Genomic DNA, 23,901 nt, shown 5'->3' with positions numbered 1-23,901 from the left:
ACAAAATGTCAAGGAGCGTAAAGTCGCACTCAAAATAATCGTTGTAATGCTAGACTCAGAGTACCAACTGACAGCACATAGTTGGCTAACTTTCGGCTCTGACGACTTCTACGACTGTGTTCTGGCACTCTTCTCGTCATATACAACTCCTAAGACCGATTAGTTGTTAATATGAGCGCACCCGTCAAAGTTGGGAGTTGGGGAAAATTACAACGTACATGTCGATTTGGCCAACTTTGTCGTGACAGTTGACAGTCTGAGCCTAGCATTAGGCGAAAATTCTATTTAACCGTAATCCGTATTCGTATATGTAATCCCTAATGCATGGAGTGATCAAATAAGCAGACTCATACGAAAACGAGTACATACGCATAAATGGAATTTACTCCACATATTTGCATAGAACGTGAAATAAAATTTTATTTAAACGAATTATACATAGAAAAAATATATTGCAACAGACCTACCGGCAGCGTTCTGCCCGCGCTGGTCGGCACTGGTCGGCCTTGCCAGCATTCGGACATGCCCGACCACCACTAAGCTCAAGAAGTGCTTTTTCCGACCACCACTACTTTTATCACCAGGCATTAAATAATTCTTTATTTTCACCATGAAACAATTTAAAACAATTGTGACGTACTTTCCGCAACTTTAAACAAACACGCGTCATAACCGGCTATGCCACGTGCATTACATTTACTGTAGTATCTCAGATGGCTGCGAGTGAAGCTGCAATCACCTGCTATTCCATGCACATGCGCTGATCCAGCTGATATAAAACGATCTCATGAACAAGCGGGCATAGGCCCACTAGACAAGTTCTTTAGGTGAGAACAATCCCATGGGAATATAAGTAGTCTCTTGATTAAAATGAATGGCATTTTGTTCAATTTATGAGGCTGAAATCTCACAGCTAGCTGCCTACTTGGAATTGAGCCCACCACTGAGACGTATCGTCTGTCGTCTGCTTGACTGCTGCGCTTCATCCACATGACACAGAAATCCTGCGTAATTGACGCAATATTTACCTAAAATACTCCCAAATAAAATCTGTGTGCGTCATGGTTGACGGAAAATATTTCCGATGTCAATCGATGTTATATATATATTTTTTTTAATTCATAAGAACCTAACGATTACAAAGTTCAAAACGAAAATAGCCAAGGGGTCATCCATTTAGTACGTACGCACAATTTTCCGATTTTTTGCACACACCCCCCCCCCGTACGCATGCGTACGCCAGTGCCCATACCCCCCCCCCCCCCTTGCGTACATACGCAAAAGATCGTCAGTCAGTACCAGTAAATGTAGACAATGCCACCGTCGATGTCATCATGGTATACTATAATTAATGAATACTGCTCATTGTACAAATGTATTAAACAACGCTTGACGACGAATAAAATGTTTCTAAATGTATTATAAACCGGAACGTCTGCTCTGTTTTAATTACAAAAAAATTCAAATCATGTTTAATGATTTAATCACAAAACTATAAAACTGGAAACTAACTCGGAACTATAAACCTAAAAGTCGGAACTTAGTACCAGTAGGTACAACTTTTTGGGGCACATGACAACAAAATATGGATAAACAATAGGACTGCCTAGATCAATGAGAAAATTTGTAGTGTTATTCATCCAATGCCTCCCAAGGTACACCGCGGCAAGTTCCTGAACCTCGCCCGCCTTCTTGGTTGGGTTTACACATTTAATACATTTCAAAAGTTGGGAATATTTGTCATAATTATCACCACCAGAGGCCATTTTCTTGGCCATGCATGCGTGCGTCAAATGACACAAAGGTCATGCAGTGGAATGACGCAAAGGGTTAGTATGGCGAACAAAACAGGCGCCGACGATCTAGAACGTCAGTAAATAATCAAATTAACTATATATATATATTTAAATTTTACCCTAACCCCCCCCCCCGTCGTACGCAAGCGTACGCAAAATGGCTCTTAAATTTTCAACCCCCCCACCCCCCCAAAATGCGTACGTACTAAAAGTATGCCCCCCAAGCGGTTTAACTGGTTTCCAACCTTATCAAATACGTTTAATGTAACTTAGTGTCAAAACTAGTCTGACTGATGTAGCGTGTTTGTTTTCTAAATTTAGATCATCGCGACTATGTCGAAACCGCGGACTGTATACGAATATCAGATAATAGTTAACAAGCCGCGAGATTTTAGTTCGATCTATAGATCTAGTTTCTTTTTTTTCTTTTTTTTATTATTGTTCTTTATTCTGTTAATACATGTATTTGGTTGAGCATATCAGCACACAAAATAAAACAAACAAACATATTATTTATAAGCGGGTTGATGTCATATATCATATGGTGTTATTACAAAGATCAGAGGAAAATAGAAAAAAATTACATTAAAAATCTGAAAAAAATTTCACAAGATTTTAAAGTGTATTAGGGGCCTTATGAGTTGCTCAGATCGCATCTGAGGGCCTGCATTGAAACCATTTCCGGGGGGAGGGCACCCAGACCCCCGCACATCCGTCTTTTGCTGCCAAATCCAGTGGGGAAAAACTTGCCACCACTCAAGAAATCCTGGGCAGAACCCTGCTACCGGGCATAAAAATACGTAATTAAGCCTCGCCACAAAGTTTTTGTCTTTGTTTAACGACACCACTAGAGCACATTGATTTATTAATCATCGGCTATTGCATGTCAAACATTTGGTAATTCTGATATATAGTCTTAGAGAGGAAACCTGCTACATTTTTTTTCCATTAGTAGCAAGGGATATGCACTATTCTACAGACAGGATAGCAAATACAACGGCCTTTAATATACAAGTCGTGATACATTGGCTAAACGTGGATCGATCCTAGACCGACCGGGCGTCAGGCGAGCGCTTTACCATTGGGCTAACGGACACCCGCACCACTGCCAATGTGATCGAATAGGGAAGAGCCGTAAATCGAAACAGTTAAACAAAAAGTTTGTTTTGTTTAACGACACCACTGGAGCACATTGATTAATTAATCATCAGCTATTGGATGTCAAACATTTGGTAATTCTGACTCGTAGTCATTAGAGGAAACCCGCTACGTTTTTCTTAATGCAGCAAGGGATCTTTTATATGCATTTTCCAACAGACATGAAAGCGCATACCACGGGCTTTGACCAGTTGTGGTGCACTGGTTGGAACGAGAAAACCCCCAATCAGTTGAATGGATCCACTGGTTCGATCCTGCGACGCAAGCACCTCAGGCGAGCACTCAACCGACTGAACTAAATCCCGCCCCTAAATCGAAACAGTATCACAGACAAACTTGGAGAATAAAATACAAGTTAAATATGTTCTAAACAATAACCATTATCAACACTGGTAATGCATGATTAGGACCACTTCTCAATTAAAGGGACATTCCTGAGTTTACTGCATTGTAAGATGTTTCCGACTAATAAAATATTTCTACGATTAAACTTACATATTAAATATATTTTCTGGTTTAGAATATATCAGTGTCTGTGTATTCAATGTGTTTCTGGTTGTCTTAATATTTGTAAGAAGCCCAAAATGGATTTTGTCTTCAAATAATTGCGTAATAATAGGAAATAAAATAAAATTTAACCTAGTACAAATGTTAGAACGATCAGAAACACGTTTAATATACAGCCACTAATATTTTAAGCAGAAAAATATATTTGATATGTAATTACAATCGTTAAAAAAGTCTCTGTTAGTCAATAAAAATTGCAGCAAACTCAGGAATTTCCCCTTAAGACCAGTTATAAGACTGACATGTGGTTAAACAGTGGAGTTTTACTGCAACAGATCTATATAATAATTTTAAAGGCTTACTGTCACGGATTTAAGGACCTTATTTCTCTAAAAATGGATAATAAATACAAATTACATTAATTGTTGGAAACCATGATGGAGTGAAATCTAGGTCAACCCTCTAGACAGTTGTAGTTTTTGAATTATGGACCATTGCCATAATTCAATTATTTTTACAAAATATCATTAATAAATGGAGTATGGTGGTTATGAAGACGGTTGAATAAAGTACATTTAGGGACAAATCAAATGATTTTTGTTCATTAATACTTTGTTAGACCATTAAATAGGTCAGTGGTCTGTGACAATATGCCTTTAAAGCGGTATTTATTGCTATGATTTTTATATTTTCAGTCAGTATGTTTCTGTCTTTAAGTCTTGCTTGTGCCATTGGTCTTCTAATGATCGTTTATATGCTGTCATCCTACAGGTGTGTATTGTATGATATTGTATGGTGTGATATTGTGTTATTTGTATTGCATAATATTGTATTTTTTGTATTGCATAATATTGTATTTTCGTATTGTATAATATTGTGTTTTATAATAATGTATTATTTATATTTACATATTTTATTTTATAATATTTTTGTATTTGTATTGTATAATATTATTTGTATAGTATAATATCGTATCATTTGTACTGTATAGTATCATACTGTATGTCTTGTATAACGTTGGTTTATATATTACACTTGAGTCCACGACGAAAGTTATTGGTTCTCGCCAATGTTTTTTTTTTCTGTTTGTGAATTACTTAGAAAATGTGATGCTAGCTAAAAACTGTCAAAGTGACCAAGTTGGGCACTGTTTTACGAAGTGATCTTGGCGCTAAGATCACCTTAATGTATAACTACATTATACACTTAAGGTGATCTGATCGCTTCGTAAAACAGGACCTTGAACAATATATATATGTATGATACATACTCAATTCTTTAAAGAATTCACGTTAACTTGAATCTAGATTTAAATCAGTCGGTTGAGTGCTCGCCTCAGGTGCTTGCGTCGCAGGATCGAATCACCTCAGTGGATCCATTCAACTGATTGGGTTTTTTTTTCTCGTTCCAACCAGTACACCACAACTGGTGAAAGGCCGTGGTATATGCTTTCCTGTCTGTGCGAAAGTGCATATAAAAGATCCCTTGCTGCATTACGAAAAATGTAGCGGGTTTCTTCTGATGACTGCTAGTCGTAATTACCAAATGTTTGACATCCAATAGCTGATGATTAATCAATTAATGTGCTCTAATGATGTCGTTAAACAAAACAAACTTTTTTTTAACATGAATCATACACCGGCCTCGGCGGCGTCGTGGTTAAGCAATCGGTCTAAAGGCTGGTAGGTACAAGGTTCACAGCCCGGTACCGGCTCCCACCAAGAGTGAGTTTTAACGACTCAGCGGGTAGGTGTGAGACCACTACACCCTCTTCTCTCTCACTAACCACTAACAATTAACAATCAACCCACTGTCCTGGACAGACAGCCCAGATAGCTGAGGTGTGTGCCCAGGACAGCGTGATTGAACCTTAATTGGATATAAGCACGAAAATATGTTGAAATGAAATGAATCACACACAGCAGTAATTAAATTTCAGTAGAGGTATTGCTAACAACGAATTAAGTGTTGAAACTTTTACATTTTGCTATAAAAATGTTTTTTAAATTTTTATTTTGCTATAATAATGTTTTGATGTTAGGTTTTTTTAATTATTATTTCAGAGCCAATCTGAAAGCTTTATTCCGAGGTGACCACAGCGTCATCCCGGGCATAGATGCACGAAGTAACGCAGCTCATATGGTTCGTAGATGATATCATCCGTTTTAACAGTGATTCATGAGTGCATGTCATCACAGCTGTATTTATTCCAATAAGCTCTGTCCTGTGTGCTAGGTTTGATTTAGTCAACTAGTCTGGGAGTGGCAGTCATCTTTAAGAGGTGCAGTAAACATGTATTGTTTAATAAAGGATCTCCTAGGGAGTGGCAGTCCTCCTATAGACGAGGCACTAGATAGAGACGCATGGAATAAACCACTATCTTGACAAATATCCATTCGACTCTGCATTGTGCAGATATATGGTTTTGAGGATGGATAACAATTTTTGTAACAATTATCAAGCATATTCCATGCAAACATTATGTATGACAGAGCTAAAAGGGGTTGTATCAAAGTTACATATTGGTCGAAGCTATTTATTAGTTGTTGTTTTGGAATGAAAAGATTATTGTGTAGATTATTTCAACCAGTAATTATTTGGTGGCGTGGTGGTGATGGGATGTCTGTTGTTTTGATAGGTATACGACGTACCTTTTCTATTAACTGTCTATTTTTGCCCAGAATTATTGAGAAAGGCACTGTTTATGTTTAGTGAGAAAGAAAGCAAAGAAAGAAATGTTTTATTTAACGACGCACTCAACATATTTTATTTACGGTTATATGGCGTCAGACATAGGGTCAAGGACCACACAGATTTTGAGAGGAAACCCGCTGTCGCCAGTACATGGGCTACTCTTTCCGATTAGCAGCAAGGGATCCTTTATTTGCGCTTCCCACAGGCAGGATATCACAAACCATGGCCTTTGTTGAATCAGTTATGGATCACTGGTCGGTGCAAGTGGTTTACACCTACCCATTGAGCCTTGCGGAGCACTCGCTCAGGGTTTGGAGTCGGTATCTGGATTAAAAATCCCATGCCTCGTCTGGGATCCGAACCCAGTACCTACCAGTCTGTAGACCGATGGCCTAACCACGACGCCACCGAGGCCGGTCGTAAGAGAGCTAGACGGACGATTGGACATCATATATATGTTATTGTGTTTCAGGTTGGCTTCATTCGATATGCTGGATACCAAGTAGGCTATATTGTGTGGGGTAAGTTTAGGTCATGCTTATAAATAGTTGTTTTCTTTAACTTTGATGATTTTAAGATTTCATTTCATTTTGTTCATGTGTTAATGTTTTGAATCTAGCTCAGTTGGTAGCGCGCTCGCCTTAAATGCTTTTGGTCGGAGGATCGAACCATATCGATGGATCCATTCTTTGATTGTTTTCCCCATTCCAACCAGTGCCTCCAAGACTGGGAAAGAGTAACTGATATCATCCGTTTTAACAGTGATTCATGAGTGCATGTCATCACAGCTACATTTATTCCAATAACCGCTGTCCTGTGTGCTAGGTTTGATTTAGCTAACTAGTCTGGGAGTGTGGTGCAGGACAGATGTATTGTTTAATAAAGCATCTCCTAGAGAGTGGCAGTCCTCCTATAGTCGAGGCACTAGATAGAGAGACGCATAGAATAAACCACTATCTTTGAAGCTAAAGGATAAATGTTGCGACTATATGTCAGAACCAATTGCAGATGATTAAAGGGACATTCCTGAGTTTGCTGCATTATAAGATGTTTCCAAAAAATAAAATATTTCTACGATTAAACTTACATATTAAATATATTTTCTTCTTTAGAATATCAGTGTCTATATATTCTATGTGTTTCTGGCCGTCTTAATATTTAGGAAATAAAATGAAATTTAAACTAGTACAAATAGTAGAACGATCAGAAACACGTTTAATATACTGCCACTAATATTTTATGCAGAAAAAATATATTTGATATGTAATTACAATCGCTAAAAAGTCTCTGTTAGTTGAAAACATCTTTAAAATTGCAGCAAACTCAGGAATGTCCCTTTAATTAATCAATGTGCTTCAGTGGTGTGTTTAACAAATATATTTACTTTATGTCTTTTAGAACATGGGAAGGGAAGTGGGTAGGTGTGCTGTCTTGGTCAGCTGCATGTTTCTGGGATAGAACGAGTTATTTTTAATTGTTATTTGTTTGTCCAGGTTTCATAATACAGTCGGTGATTTTCCTCATTTTAACTCTTGCGATATCCACGGTCAGTATTCTGAGCCGCTACGGAATGAGAGACTGGTTCGTTAAGAAGATCTCAGATTTATGGTGTGTTCATGATTTACCATTGCTTCTTCTTTCTCTCTCTCACTCTCCTTTTATCTGTCTTCCTCTCAGTCTCTCACAGTCTCTGCCTGTCTCTCCCTGTTTGTCTTTCTATGGTTTTTTCAGGGTTTTTTCTGTCTCTCTGTCTCTGTCTCTCTCTCTCTCTTCTCTCTCTCTCCTCTCTCTCTCTCCTCTCCTCTCTCTCTCTCTGTGTGTTCTCTATCGGTCCTGTCTGTCTTTGTCTGTCTGTTCTGTCTCTCCTCTCTCTCGTCTCTCTCCTCCTCTCTCTCTCTCTCTTCTCCTCTCTCTCTCTCTCTCTCTCTCTCTCTCTCTCTCTCTCTCTCTCTCTCTGTGTTTCTGTCTGTCTGTGTCTCTCTGTCTCTCTCTCTCTCTCTCTGTGTGTGTGTGTGTGTGTGTGTGTTGTGTGTGTGTGTGTCGCTTGAAAAAGACTGATTGCAAGTAACACTAAGAAGCTGAAACCACATTGATAAATACAGATAAATACGGTAAATACAGAATATATAAACATTTTAACACCATGTTTAAACCACGTCAGAACGTATAGTTTAATTCAGATGGTGCTTAATAAATGTCCAGGTGTATAATATATTACTGTTTGAATCAAGTTATTTTTCACCAAATTAAATGTGTAGGCCTATATTTTAGGCTAATATTTTGGTTGGCCATTTTGTAAGGTAAATTCCGTGAAACCGTGGCTTTAAGAATGATGGATAGGCATTCCTCAAAGACATCCAGCTTTGAAAGCCTATTTTTGTTTTACTAAAATACATTTTTATTTTCAGGCCGGCTTTACTTCTGACGATCTTGCTAAATATTTTTCAAATTCTCCTGTCCAAGTTCTTCTTCCTTCAGGACAAAGGTCAGCGACTGCGTCTTGATAACAGGTAGTCACTTTGTTTATATACTCAAAGGCAAAAGTTATTGTGACATGGATTGTTTGGAGTAATAAATTTGTGAATGGATTTTTGGATCTAAACCAGAGAAAATGTGCATGAAACAGCTCAAAGAAATGCAACCAAGCAGTTGTTGTAGCGATCGCATGCTTTGTGCAAGAAACATGAAATATTCGGGAGAAATCCTGTCCATTGTTCACCATAAAAGGCCAGACATTCAGTCGCAAATCATTGCCACTTTGTGCAGCCTTCAGAAGTCCAGAAGTGAGAAAAACACCATTAGTGAAATGTTTGATGCAATTTCGTCATGTCACGCCTCAGTGAAAATGACAGATGGCGAGTCATAGGGATGCTTGAATCTGGGAACTCGCAGCTTCACGTCGCACGTCAATTCAATGTCCACAGAAACACCATATTGCACGTATGGCAACGATATCAACAAAACAACCAGGTTAGGGACAGTCCCCGTAGCGGCCGAACACCCGTGACAACCCCTCGCCAAGACACACGGATCCGAACCACGCATCTGCGAAACCGTTTATAGCCAGCAACCCTCACAGCCCGTACCATCCCTTTCTCCAGCGTTTAGTGGCCTCAATGAGACGACGGTGCCAGACAGGTATCAATGCTCTCGGTAGACACACTCGCTACTGACTGTGTGAACTTCGCTCTGGACCCCCCCCCCCCCCCCCCCCTCTAGTGATGTGGCTCATTTGAAAATGGCAGGTGCGCCCTTTTCATGGGCTATTGCTCGTGTCCATACCTTCGGGCATTTCTCTTTCTATGTTATAACGTTTCATACACGGCAGTAAAAACTTATCATCAATTATCTTTGTCATTCGTGTGTCACGATAACTTTTACCTTTTAGTGGTCGATAAACACGAAACGACTGGAACACAGCATAATTGGTCACTGAAGGCTCACATAATGCGGCGCGTGCGTGCGGTTCCCGAAAACAATTTCAAATACATTAGTTTCAATAATAGCGTCTAGACTGAATGCGTGCGATGCGTGCTCCGATGAAATACCCCACAACGCAAGCATTAGAAGCAGCAGTCGGACCAATATGAGTATCTAGTTTATCGATGAACCGTTCCAAAGTATGCGTCAAATTTGCCTCGCGAAATTCTGCAACATTTTTCTTTCTGGACCTAATCCTACGGGACATTCAATAGCACCAAAACCAAACCCCGTCCGCTACCAACCCTTTTCGGGTTGCTTGTACCCATTTTTCACCCCACCCACAATCTGGACGGAGGAGCCGGCGGTAAGTCGACACCCCCACCCATGACAGGCGTGCTCTACAACAGCTTGCTCTGAATGTGCACGTAAAAACCTTCGACCATGACTTGCGTTGGTCCGATCAGAGCGTCCGGTCAACAATCGCGGCTTACTGTTATGACGTCATTTACTAATGCAAAATACAAACTGAACTACAGCTTTAATAAATCCGTGTGTTTCGCTATCAACGCCTGTTTAATTTTTTTCTACATACGAAATAATAACATCAGAACGACTGAAAAACATAGAGACACTGAATGCGAAAAATAAATGTTTATAGTTGAAAGGGCTCTGTTAGTCCAAAACTTGTGTTCGGCCTACAATGGCAGCAACTAAAGTCCCTTTAATAATACAAATACGTATAAATGCAAGCGTGAATCCAGAGCTTTGTGAATGTGTGTGTGTGGGGGGTGGGGGGTGGGGGGTGGGTGGGGGGAGGAGGGAGCGAAAGCGGACATGGTAAGAGGTGTTTGGGCAGGCTTTCATTATTGGTTTTTGGGGTATGTTTTTTTTTTTTTTTTTTTTTTTTTTTTTTTTTTGGGGGGGGTATACATCGGTGAGAAAAGGGGCTCGCACCTCCCCCACCACTCCGTGGACCCGCGCCTACATTGTATACGACTTGTCCATTGTAGGAGACTGCTGTACACGTTTACGTACTTCATGTTTTTCTTCAACGTCTTCCTGGGTCTCGTCTCCTGTCTGCTGAGGATCCTCAAGTCCATCGTGGTGGGCGCCCTGTTCATGTCCAGACTCGACATCAGCGTCCTGCCTCAACGATTCCAGTTCTTCGATCCAGGTACCAGCCACATTGAAGATATATACCGGGTGCCCTGTTACCCCCCCCCCCCCCCCCAAAAAAAAAGGGGAAGAAATTACCCCAGATAATCCGACTGAATATAAAACTGTAACTTTGATATTTCACTCCCAGAGGCGGATCTAGGGGGATGAGGTGGGGGTGGGGCAGTGGCCCGGGCCCTTCTACATTTTGCGACAATTATAATTTTATTATATATTAATTTTCATCCCCCTCCAAACCTCCCCCTAAAGTTCCCTTGGGATTCCGCCTCATGTCATTGGAGCCTCCCCTAAATGGATTTTCTGGATCCGCCCTTGACTCCAATTACTATATGGATATTTGCCACCAGGCCCTTCGGTGAACATTTTAGGCCCAAAACAACACAAACAAACAATAAAGGTATATAATTCTTCTCCCAGGTTTTGCTGCGTACGTTGGCTATTTGCATGTTGAGAATGCTCACACCCACCCCGTGATGTTTGTATTCATCCGCCTGATGAAGATGAACCTTAACAGTGAATACCGCCACAGCACTACCGTCGACATGGAGATGAAGGAAATCCACAATGGAGTTGTATCCCTTGGATTAAACGAGTTAGCGAATGGAAATGCCAGTAAAGGTTAGTTACATAGAGAATACAAATACACGAGTTGTCGTTAGATATCTTTAAGGCGGGACGTAGCCAGGTGGCACAGTGTGGGATCGATCCGCGTCGGTGGGTCCCAACCAGTGCACTACGACTGGGATACCAAAGGCCATGGTATGTGCTATCTTGTCTGTGGGGTGGTGCATACGAAAGATCTCTTGCTACTAATAAAAACAAGGTAGCGGGTTTCCTCTCTAAGACTATATGTCAAAATTACCAGATGTTTGATATCCAATAGCCGATGATTAATAAATCAATATGCTCTAGTGGTTAAACAAAACAAACTTTAACTTGAGATGACTTTTATTAAATGTAAAAAGAGTTGTTTTCGATCCCAGTACCTACCAACTTTATGTCCGATGGCTAAGACCACTACACCACAACTTAGATTAGCAATTGGTCTCAGGTTAACATATATGTCACACTATGCCAGGATCAGACTCCCAACTGCAAACAGAAAGTTGGCCAACTTTCTGCTGTTACGACTTCTACGACTGTCCAGTTGGTAGTCTGAGCGCTCTTACAACTCGATCCTCGTCGTATAACCCATTAGTTGTTAATCTTAACGCACCCGTCGTAAGTCGGGAGTTTTGGTGAAATTTTCTGCAGGCAGTTGACAGTCTGAACCCTAGCATTAGTTTCATTGGATAATGTGCATGTGGCATCTGGGTCATCGCCGTGGAAAAAAAACAATCATCTGATGTACCACGTGTGTGAAAGACCGCCATATGATATCACAGATCTCACACGGTGTTCTGTTTCGACAATTTTGAAAGGTTTTTTTTTCTTTTTCTGTAGGCAAAAATAATGTTCACCTATGGCAGTTTTGAAATGTTTTTGCCGTAGACAAAATATTCACCTATAGCAATCTTGAACCAACCTACAGAATTTTTAAACTAGTAAATTATGTAATCAAGCGCGCGCGTATGTGTGTGTGTGTGTGTGTGTGGGGGGGGGGGGGCTACTCTTTTCGATAAGCAGCAAGGGATCTTTTATATGCACCATCCCAGAGACAGGGTAGCACATACCACGGCCTTTGACATACCAGTCGTGGTGCACTGGCTGGAACGAGAAATAACCCGATGGGCCCACCAACGGGGATCGATCCCACACCGACCGCGCATCGAGCGAGCGCTGTACTCGGGGGTCAATTCAAACATCAACTGCGCAGGCTCACCTTCCGAAAGGAAATCCATCGAACATTGCTAAGTCATCGTTGTCGCCGTGCGTCCACCGACACATCATCGGCGATGTTGAGAGCGTTGAAGATCTACATCCCATGCAGACCAGGGAGGGAGAGTACCCCATGGAATCGTACCGCCATCGAAACCCATTTCGTACAGGACGTCTTTTGACGACAATGCAGGATGGTGGCTTGCGATCAAAATTCTTATGTTTAGAGTTTTATAAATAGTACAACACACTTTTCTCTGACAGCCTGTCAAAATTGCCCGAATTCGTTTTGGTCGAACAATCAAAAGTTTCTGTTTGGTTTTAAATTCCAGACATTAGTAGAATTCGCAATGAGTTAACTTTTTGGTTTTAGGTTCTATAGCTTCTAATTTGGTATTCCAAATTCCGCCCACCTCAAACTTCACCTCGCCTCTTCCTGTCTCGGAATAAGCATACCCAGAGGTTGGGCCAAGGTGGACGTGCCTGAACTTGTATTGGATAGAGACACGTTAATAGAGTTCATTAACAAGGTGAAGCCCTGACCTACGGCAATTCATATCGCAGCTACTAAGTTCTGTTGACTTCTCCACAGTGATAACCCGGACACCAAAGCTACACCATCCAATGAAATTAACGCTATCGAAAGTGATTGTTTCATGACGTGTAAAATGTACCCACGCGAATGCACCATGAATAACATGTAGCTAGAAAAGACGTTTAAATTTCTTTTAAATCTGGCTTTGGATGATAATAATGCCTTCAAATTGGTTTCCAAGCAACGTTTTCTTTCAAATTTTTCTTTTTCGATATTTTTTTTCTTCAAATGTATGTTTTCCGACGATTTTATTCTTCTTTTTTTTTCTTTTTCTTTTTTCTAACCATTCTTTCTTTTTTAAACGTTTTTTTTTTTTTCGATTAATGTGTTCTTTCCATTTTTCTTGTTTGTCATCCGTTTTGTTTTTTTATTTGCAGAAAAAGAATCTCAGACGACAGAACAATGGCGTAGGCGTTACGCGGCATGTTTCAAATGGTGGTTGGCTTATACGTTGATAAACAACCCAGAACTCCGCTTCTACAGGAAGGGATATATGCAGGTCCTGAAGCTGGCTCGGCAGGAGGGCGTGGCTATTCCTGTGAGTGACGACCTAACGATTGACATTGATGCTATCAAAAGGAAACTAAACATAACTGAATCAACACATCTCTAACAGACGCCTGAGCAGGAAATTTAGCAGGGGTGGGGGTGTTGTAGGAAGCGGGGGCGGGGGTCAAGACCGGCGAACGACGTTTGTTGATAGGGGCTCGAGTAATGCTTCTCCGGAAAAATATATTGCTAAAACAAAAAGAAGAAAATTTGCTTTAGGGGATGGGGTATGTGTGTTCCTCGAATGCTTCCCCACCACCACCCTACCCTAATACGTGCCTGTACATTGGGGTAGTGATAATAGAATCCCATTATTATCTTGGACAGAATTCTCTGGCAAAATGAGGTCCTAATTTAGGCTTCAGCTTGTCGATCAATCCCACCACCATCACGAGATCGAGGGGGGAGTGAGAGACAGAGAGAGACAGACAGACAGACAGAAACACAGAGAGAGAGTGAGAGAGAGAGTGAGAGAGAGAGAGAGAGAGAGAGAGAGAGAGAGAGAGAGAGAGAGAGAGAGAGAGAGAGAGAGAGAGAGAGAGAGACACACACACGAGAGAGAGAGAGAGAGAGAGAGAGAGAGAGAGAGAGAGAGAGAGAGAGAGAGAGAGAGAGAGAGAGAGAGAGAGAGAGAGAGAGAGAGAGAGAGAGAGAGAGAGAGAGACACACACACACAGAGAATAATTTGTGTTGGAAACAAGTCAGAGGCTGTGTCCACGACAGGCGTGCTTGAACAGTTCTCTGATGGAAGAATACCAAAAATTACCCACACCCACGTCCACAGTATCATTGCACAGATGTGAGACCAAATAGCTCAGTGTGTATCCACCTTTTAATATTATTAAGTTGGTTTTGCTAAGTTTGATTTTTTAATAAATTATTATTATTATTATTTAACCTATCATTTCATTATACATTTATACATTTTAGCTCACATTATATATTTACATGTTTTAACAACGACATTAGACATACAAACAAGGGTTTAGGAATATATTGCTCTTTGATATTGAGACACATGCTAGTAGTACATAAAGCTGCTGTGTATATTAATGTAATGTAATATAATGATATTATGCACTGTGTGCCAGTCTTCTATGTATGCTGCTTGTGCTTGTAAACTCCATCTCAGGTGAAAAACATAATGCTTCCGAAGTGTTTGTACGGGTTATGTACACACAAACACGCACGCACGCACACACACATAACATGCACAAAACACACGCATAAAACGCGCGCACACAACACACAGAACACGTACAAAACACACACACACACACACACACATAACGCACGCACACACACACACACAACACGCACGCACACAAACACGCACACACACGAACACGCACACACAACATAACATGCACACACACACAGCACACACACATAACACGCACACACACACAACACGCACACACACACACAACACGCACACACACATACACATAACACGCACGCACACACACACACACATACACACACACACAAAACACCAAAATAAAAATCAAATTGCGACAAGACTTGTGGTGTACGTTGACGCAATCGAATAAGAAAAACACTCGAGTTTATTAAAACTGCTGTTGTGTTTGTGTTGTGTTGATGTTACAGCATGTGGGAAGCGGAACTGCGGCTTGAATCAGCCAGTTATTTACCATGACTAATTTGTGTGATACGTTGAATACCTCAGTCGTGTTTTATGTAGTACGTAGTTACTAGTGCATTCATTAGTGCTGGAAGTTGTAAAACATTCATTCGTCCATCCATCCATCTTTCCATTAAACATTAATCCGTCCATCCAACCATTCATCCATATATTCATTCGTGATCATTTTCATGTTCATTTTCATTTCAACTTATTTTCGTTCTTATATCCAGTTAAGGTTCAAGCACGCAGTCCTGGGCACACACCTTAGCTATCTGGGCTGTCTGTCCGGGACAGTGGGTTAGATGTTAGTTGTTAGTGGTTAGTTAGAGAGAAGAGGGTGTAGTGTTCTTACACCTACCCACTGAGTCGTTAAAACTCGCTCTGGGTGGGAGCCGGTACCGCGCTGCGAACCCTGTATCTACCAACCTTATGTCCGATAGCTTAACCACGACAACACCGAGGCCAGTCGTGATAATTAATTCATCCATCCTTCCATCCATCCATTCATCATTTTTACTTGAAGCTGCAATCTCTGTATATATCAGATTATATGACATATATATTATATATAATGGCGTTGCAAATTGATGTTAATGAGAATAAACACATTTATTTAAAATGTATTTCATTGTTATTGCTCTTTCAAAATTGATCCATTTTGCTGGAATGTGACTAGGAGGGTATTTAAACCAAGTATGCATAGCTTATGCCAAACAAAATAATTGTTTTGGTCTCTGGTAGCGCGCGGTCAATGTTGACTCGCGCGTAAACCTTGTTTGTTGTTTTTTGGTTAATTTCTTGCGGTATGACATCGATTTCCCCCCCCCCCCCCCCCCCCCCGATTTTTCTTCATATGACATAAAACCACGTTTGGAACCAAAATGCCATCGCGCATGAACTAGGACGTGCATTCTGAGTTCAATTTAAATATGCCCATTATTTCGGTATCAAATATACCCACCTTTTCTGTGCAATCCATGCTTTTTGAAATACCAAAAACAAGAGGAAGAAAAAACAAGAGAGAAAAAGTCGCATCGCCGCATCAGTTCTGGGCCCCGTTGCACGAAGCGATCTTAACCCTAAGATCAACTTAAGTGCATAGGGTAGATATGCGCTTAAGGTAATCTTAGGGCTAAGATCGCTTTGTTGAAAGGGACCCTGGAACTTTGGTCTAACCAGAGACCGATTTTTTTGTTTTGTTGGGGTTTTTTTGGCTTAATAGATTTCACGACACCCATTAAACATAAAATAATAATTTGAATGCTGTTTGTCTCTCCCATGTATTCAGTTTTGGAACCGCAACTCATTCCTGTATCAAAAATATAGCAATCTGATAGTAAGTTGTTACAATATATATATTTATTTAGTAATTTAAGAAAGAAATGTTTGCGATTTGCCGTGTGTTTAAAACGTAATAATATGTTTTATAGCAGTAACATTATTCACAATAAAGAGTTATATGCCAATTCATCGCCAGTTCTTTGGCATCTTTTTGTATACTAAAGGTGTCGTCACACGATACAAGTCACAATCGGTTATTCTCATGAATATTCTCGTACGTGACAGTCGTATCGTGTGGTGTTGCCTTAACGTAGTTTCTCTCGACTCCCGAAGGGATCGTTTTACCAACATAAAGGTTGTGGTATGTACTGTACTGTTTATGGGGAAAATGCTTACACATAGTACGAGAAACCCTTGGTGTTTTGCGTTCTAATGGAATAGTGCATTAGTGTTAATGCGCGGTCGACCTAGGATCGATCCCCGTCGGTGGGCCCATTGGTCTATTTCTCGTTCTAGACAGTGCACCACGACTGGATATCAAAGTCCGTGGTAAGTGCTATCCTGTATGTGGGATGGTGCATATAAAAGATCCCTTGCTACTAATGGAAAAATGTTGCGGGTTTCCTCTCTAAGACTGTAAGAATTACCAAATGTTTCACATCCAATAGCCGATGAATGTTTCACATCCAATAGCCGATGAATGTTTCACATCCAATAGCCGATGATTAATAAATTAATGTGCTTTTAGTGGTATCGTTAAACAAACTTTAACTCTTTTTTTTTTTTTTTTTCTTTTTTTACTTTACTGTGAGAATGCACTTTTAACGCTATGCAATGAAGATGTGCGATTTTTAATGCTAAACAGAAATAGCACAAAACTGACTTAGTTGGGAGTTTGCCCATCACGATAACACGTAGCGTACTGTAATACACACAGCGTGCTGGCTCGGGATAGTTAGCTGGCGATGGGTTACTCAGCTTTATAATCTTCTTTCGAGGATATACCCGTTTAGGTTTTTCCGTTCCTTTAATCACCAGACCCGTAGGAACAATATCTAAAGAGGGAGTGGGGTGGTCTCTAGTTTGGGGGAGGGGCACAGTCTGTAATGGGAGGGGCATACGCCAGACTGTTATCTTTTTATAGAGTAGGACAAAAACAATATGGGCCGAATTTACGAAGCCTGATTTGCTTACACTTTGGTGTTTAAGCATTGTAAATATATGTAGTTCCACGCGTCTAAGTCTTAAAGAGGCTTAAACTCTGGTGTTTAAGCATTGTAAATGTATGTAGTTCCACGCGTCTAAGTCTTAAAGAGGCTTAAACTTTGGTGTTTAAGCATTGTAAATGTATGTAGTTCCACGCGTCAAAGTCTTAAACTCTGGTGTTTAAGCATTGTAAATGTATGTAGTTACACGCGTCTAAGTCATACAGAGGCTTAAACTCTGGTGTTTAAGCATTGTAAATGTACGTAGTTCCACGCGTCTAAGTCTTAAAGAGGCTTAAACTTTGGTGTTTAAGCATTGTAAATGTATGTAGTTCCACGCGTCAAAGTCTTAAACTCTGGTGTTTAAGCATTGTAAATGTATGTAGTTACACGCGTCTAAGTCATACAGAGGCTTAAACTCTGGTGTTTAAGCATTGTAAATGTACGTAGTTCCACGCGTCTAAATCTTAAACTTTGGTGTTTAAGCATTGTAAATGTATGTAGTTCCACGCGTCAAAGTCTTAAACTCTGGTGTTTAAGCATTGTAAATGTATGTAGTTATACGCGTCTAAGTCTTAAAGAGGCTTAAACTTTGGTGTTTAAGCATTGTAAATGTATGTAGTTCCACACGTCTAAGTCTTAAAGAGGTTTAAACTTTGGTGTTTAAGCATTGTAAATGTACGTAGTTCCACGCGTCTAAGTCTTAAAGAGGCTTAAACTTTGGTGTTTAAGCATTGTAAATGTATGTAGTTGCACGCGTCTAAGTCTTAATGAGGCTTAAACTCTGGTGTTTAAGCATTGTAAATGTATGTAGTTCCACGCGTCAAAGTCTTAAAGAGGCTTAAACTCTGGTGTTTAAGCATTGTAAATGTATGTAGTTACACGCGTCTAAGTCATACAGAGGCTTAAACTCTGATGTTTAAGCATTGTTAATGTATATAGTTCCACGCGTCTAAGTCTTAAACTCTGGTGTTTAAGCATTGTAAATGTATGTAGTTCCACGCGTCTAAGTCTTAAACTTTGGTGTTTAAGCATTGTAAATGTATGTAGTTGCACGCGTCTAAGTCTTAAAGAGGCTTAAACTCTGGTGTTTAAGCATTGTAAATGTATGTAGTTCCACGCGTCAAAGTCTTAAACTCTGGTGTTTAAGCATTGTAAATGTATGTATTTACCCGCGTCTAAGTCATACAGAGGCTTAAACTCTGGTATTTAAGCATTGTTAATGTATATAGTTCCACGCGTCTAAGTCTTAAACTCTGGTGTTTAAGCATTGTAAATGTATGTAGTTCCACGCGTCTAAGTCTTAAACTTTGGTGTTTAAGCATTGTAAATGTATGTAGTTGCACGCGTCTAAGTCTTAAACTCTGGTGTTTAAGCATTGTAAATGTATGTAGTTCCACGCGTCAAAGTCTTAAACTCTGGTGTTTAAGCATTGTAAATGTATGTATTTACCCGCGTCTAAGTCATACAGAGGCTTAAACTCTGGTGTTTAAGCATTGTAAATGTATGTAATTCCACGCGTCTAAGTCTTAAAGAGACTTAAACTCTGGTGTTTAAGCATTGTAAATGTATGTAGTTCCACACGTCTAAGTCTTAAAGAGGTTTAAACTTTGGTGTTTAAGCATTGTAAATGTACGTAGTTCCACGCGTCTAAGTCTTAAAGAGGCTTAAACTCTGGTGTTTAAGCATTGTAAATGTATGTAGTTACACGCGTCTAAGTCATACAGAGGCTTAAACTCTGATGTTTAAGCATTGTTAATGTATATAGTTCCACGCGTCTAAGTCTTAAACTCTGGTGTTTAAGCATTGTAAATGTATGTAGTTCCACGCGTCTAAGTCTTAAACTTTGGTGTTTAAGCATTGTAAATGTATGTAGTTGCACGCGTCTAAGTCTTAAACTCTGGTGTTTAAGCATTGTAAATGTATGTAGTTCCACGCGTCAAAGTCTTAAACTCTGGTGTTTAAGCATTGTAAATGTATGTATTTACCCGCGTCTAAGTCATACAGAGGCTTAAACTCTGGTGGTTAAGCATTGTAAATGTATGTAATTCCACGCGTCTAAGTCTTAAAGAGACTTAAACTCTGGTGTTTAAGCATTGTAAATGTATGTAGTTAGACGCGTCTAAGTCTTAAAGAGGCTTAAACTCTGGTGTTTAAGCATTGTAAATGTATGTAGTTCCACGCGTCTAAGTCTTAAAGAGACTTAAACTCTGGTGTTTAAGTATTATAAATGTATGTAGTTCCACGCGTCTAAGTCATACAGAGGTTTAAAATTTGGTGTTTAAGCATTGTAAATGTATGTAGTTCCACGCGTCTAAGTCATAAACTTTGGTGTTTAAACATTGTAAATGTATGTAGTTCCACGCGTCTAAGTCATACAGAGGCTTTGTAACTCTGTCACAAATGGGTAAATCGTTATGAAATTGAAACTTCATCTGTAATAATATATATTAAAGCTAGACACACAATTTCAGCAAGGAAATGGATAAAACAAACACCATCCGAAAAACTATATGTGGGACACCTCGGTGAATCCATTCAACTGATTAGGCTATGGTATGTGCTTTCCTGTCTTTGGGAAAGCGCATATAAAAGATCCCTAGGAAAAATGTAGTGGGTTTCCTCTGATAACTACGTGTCAGAATTACCAAATGTTTGACATCCAATAGCCGATGATTAATTAATCAATGTGCTCTAGAGGTGGGGTTCAACAAAACGTACTTCTTTTTTATTAATCATTTAAACACCAATAAAACATGATTATTTTTTGTGTATTAAAATGCCTTAAGTTTTCATTTTCTGTAGAAAGAAAGAAAGAAATGTTTTATTAATAACGCACTCAACACATTGTATTTACGGTTATATGGCGTCAGACATATGGTTACGGACCACACAGATATTAAGAGAGGAAACCCGCTGTCGCCACTTCATGGGATACTCTTTTCGATTAGCAGCAAGGGATCTTTTATATGCACCACCCCACAGACAGGGTAGTACATACCACGGCCTTTGATATACCAGTCGTGGTGCACTGGCTGGAACGAGAAATAGCCCAATGGGTCCACCGACGGGGACCGATCCCACACCGACCGCGCATCGAGCGAGCGCTGTACTCATTTTCTGTAGAAGCTGTCCTTTTTCAAACCACTGGCGTAGCAAGTATATTATATTCGAGGAACCACATTGGGTTGGGGGGTGGTGGTGGTGGTGGTGACAACCACATTGACTATGAGTCATATTACGTGGCGACAGGAAAATATATAACGTGGTGGGGGTAAAAAGAGGTGTGATTGGGGGGGGGGGGTGATGCTCCCCAACTGTCTCCGCCAGTTTTCCAAATCTACCTCATATAGTTGCGTATTCCCACTTCCAAATGTCGTGACACAAAACAGTGAAGGCAACAACAACAGGTTTATTTACCCATAATACACAGCGTTCAGTAATGTACAAAGAAACCGTTAATAAGTCGGGCCTGATCCTCTTAACAATCTACACTGGCCATTGCCCAAATAACCGAAAGAGTTTGGTCTTACTTACGACTAGTCTAACGTTGACCCAAAATGACTGAAAATGTCGAACTAAGGACTGTGTTGCATGTTCGCGGTTTTTGACGTGGTGCGGGCGAAGTTAACAAAAACCCCGCCGCGCAAAAAGGGAAACGTTGGTATTGATAATCGTAGATTAGTTTGGGTTTTTTTGTTTGGTTTTTAATGCTGCATTGGAGGAGCCAGAGGGAGGGGGGGGGGGGTCACAGGGGTCCCGTGACCACATCCCCACCCGTTTGAAAGGCCCTTTTTAATTACTTTTTTTTAAATTCATGATACACAGTATACGATATTAATTCGCGTCTCAGGAATATCTTTATTTTAAAAACGTTTCTGGGGAGCATGATCCCAACCCCTTCCCCCAGATCTTGTTCCATTTGGGAGCTCCGGTCCTTTGTTTTCGACAAATTCAAATTGCCCTTTGTAGACCCCTCTTTATAAGAATTCTTGACCCGCCCCTGCACAAGGCCAAAAACCGTGCACATAACGGCTCTTATAGATGTTTCCAGTCAGACCATTACCAATATACCGTAATCGAATTTCAGACAGTCATTATGTACTAAAATGTTTCGCCATATGCTATAATGAGTCTTGTGAAAAACTAAAAACTAAAAAACGCTATCTTGTTTATTTTTCTTAACATTCAAAGTAAGGACATTTCCACCATCACCACCTAACACTTAAAATTCAAACTACTAAAAAAAAAAAAATGTTGTGCGTTTAAAAGCCTTACAAATAAATATTGTTTTCCCTTTCTAAGCTTACCTTCCTTTCAGTAGCCATTTACACACTCTATTGTAAACATTAAAAGGAAAACAGCCTTTATTCCAACTACATTAAAAAACTCAAAATGTTAGTTATGGAAACTTGACCACAAACTTACTACTTTGTGACCATATAACAGATAGTACTGAATTTGCTGCTTTTGTTATAAATGTTACATATTAAATCATTTAAAATCTTAGAATATCACTATCAATGTTTGTATATTCAATGTGTCTGATCTTCCTAATTTTGGTAATAGCCCAAAAGTCATTTCATTTATTTTATATATATATATAGTGGAATCTGTCTAAACCGGACTCACTTCGTACCGTCGAAATAGTCCGGTTTACATAGAGGACCGGTTTAGACAGAGTTCATCCAGAGTTATGGTTCTTGAATGCTCGACAACTCGCGATCAACAATGACATCTGAACCCAATGGATGGTTGGAAAATACAGTCATACAAGCCAGACTTGCAATCGATTATTTCACAGACATAAAAAATATACCTAAAGGGACATTCCTGAGTTTGCTGCAATTTGTAAGATGTTATCCACTAACAGAGACTTTTTAACGATTGTAATTACATATCAAATATATTTTTCTGCATAAAATATTAGTGGCTGCATATTAAACGTGTTTCTGGTCGTTGGGAAATACAGTCATACAAGCCAGACTTGCATGTATATGTATGTGTATGTTTTTTTAATATATATATATTTTTAATATATATATATATATATATATATATATATATATGTATATGTATATGTATATATGTATATATATATGTATATATGTATATATATATATATATATATATATATATGTATGTATATATATGTATATATATATATATATATATATATATATATATATATATATATATATATATATATATATATATATATATATATATATATATATATTAAAAAACCATTTAACCATTATTCTCCATGTCATGAATGATTTAAATCTTTATATATATAATTATATATACATGTACATGCATATATGACGTACGAAATGGATGAGAGGTAAAAGCCAGTTTTGGGAGTGGCAGTCATCCTACTGGCGGTGCAATAGAAGTAAAAAAAATATGTTACGGATCTACTAAGGAAGTGGCGATCCTTCTAAGGAAGTGGCGGTCCTCCTAAGGACGAGCACCTGATAGTGGATCATGGAAGCAATCACGACTTTGCCTAACATCCTTTCGACTCTGCTTTGTACAGAGATACGAGTTTGATATGGGAATACGGTTTGGTTGTTCAGATTTATCTACTACAAAACAACGAGTCGATCAGAAGCACACTGGATATGCAGACACCGAGGAATGCCATTAACATGTTATTTGTTTTGTCGTTACTTGTAAAAGTCCCGTTAGACCGAGACATGCTGCAATGGTCACAGACCCAAACAGTGTCTTTGAAACTAAATGTTAAAGCGACAAACCCTAGTTTTTAAACATTGCGGCGTATTTTTCACTATTAGAGGCATTTTTTGATAATTGAAACCATCCATTTTCGTTCACCTAAAGTGGTTTTGGTGATCCAGGTGTTTGCAATACTCCAAAATGCATTTTTTTCATAATTTTATAAACGCATGTTCGTAATGGTTATCGAGACAATATTTAGGTATTTTTTATACGGCATTTTCCTGTTTAACCATCATAGACTTTAGCTTCTCTCGTCATAACCGCATCGAAATGTGTGTTGCAGGTTTGTAGATTAATTAAACATAG

General features: G+C 39.4%; 1 protein-coding gene across 1 annotated transcript in view; it reads left to right on the top strand.

Annotated features, from left to right (window-relative positions):
* Window positions 1-14,228, top strand: part of LOC121372712 (receptor for retinol uptake stra6-like) — a 32,093-nt gene extending 17,865 nt beyond the window's left edge. Inside the window, exons 9-16 of the mRNA XM_041499190.1 lie at window positions 4,157-4,232; window positions 5,525-5,603; window positions 6,628-6,676; window positions 7,649-7,763; window positions 8,564-8,665; window positions 10,589-10,752; window positions 11,172-11,372; window positions 13,545-14,228. Coding sequence (XP_041355124.1) covers window positions 4,157-4,232; window positions 5,525-5,603; window positions 6,628-6,676; window positions 7,649-7,763; window positions 8,564-8,665; window positions 10,589-10,752; window positions 11,172-11,372; window positions 13,545-13,780 — 1,022 coding nt within the window. The 3' untranslated portion in view covers window positions 13,781-14,228. The remainder of the gene's footprint in view (window positions 1-4,156; window positions 4,233-5,524; window positions 5,604-6,627; window positions 6,677-7,648; window positions 7,764-8,563; window positions 8,666-10,588; window positions 10,753-11,171; window positions 11,373-13,544) is intronic.
* Window positions 14,229-23,901: the final 9,673 nt, after the last annotated feature.

Source organism: Gigantopelta aegis, chromosome 1 (genome assembly GCF_016097555.1).
Source record: "Gigantopelta aegis isolate Gae_Host chromosome 1, Gae_host_genome, whole genome shotgun sequence".
Lineage (NCBI taxonomy): Eukaryota > Metazoa > Mollusca > Gastropoda > Neomphalida > Peltospiridae > Gigantopelta > Gigantopelta aegis.
The sequence above is the reverse complement of the archived record's forward strand: the minus strand, read 5'-3'. Positions and strand labels throughout refer to the sequence as shown.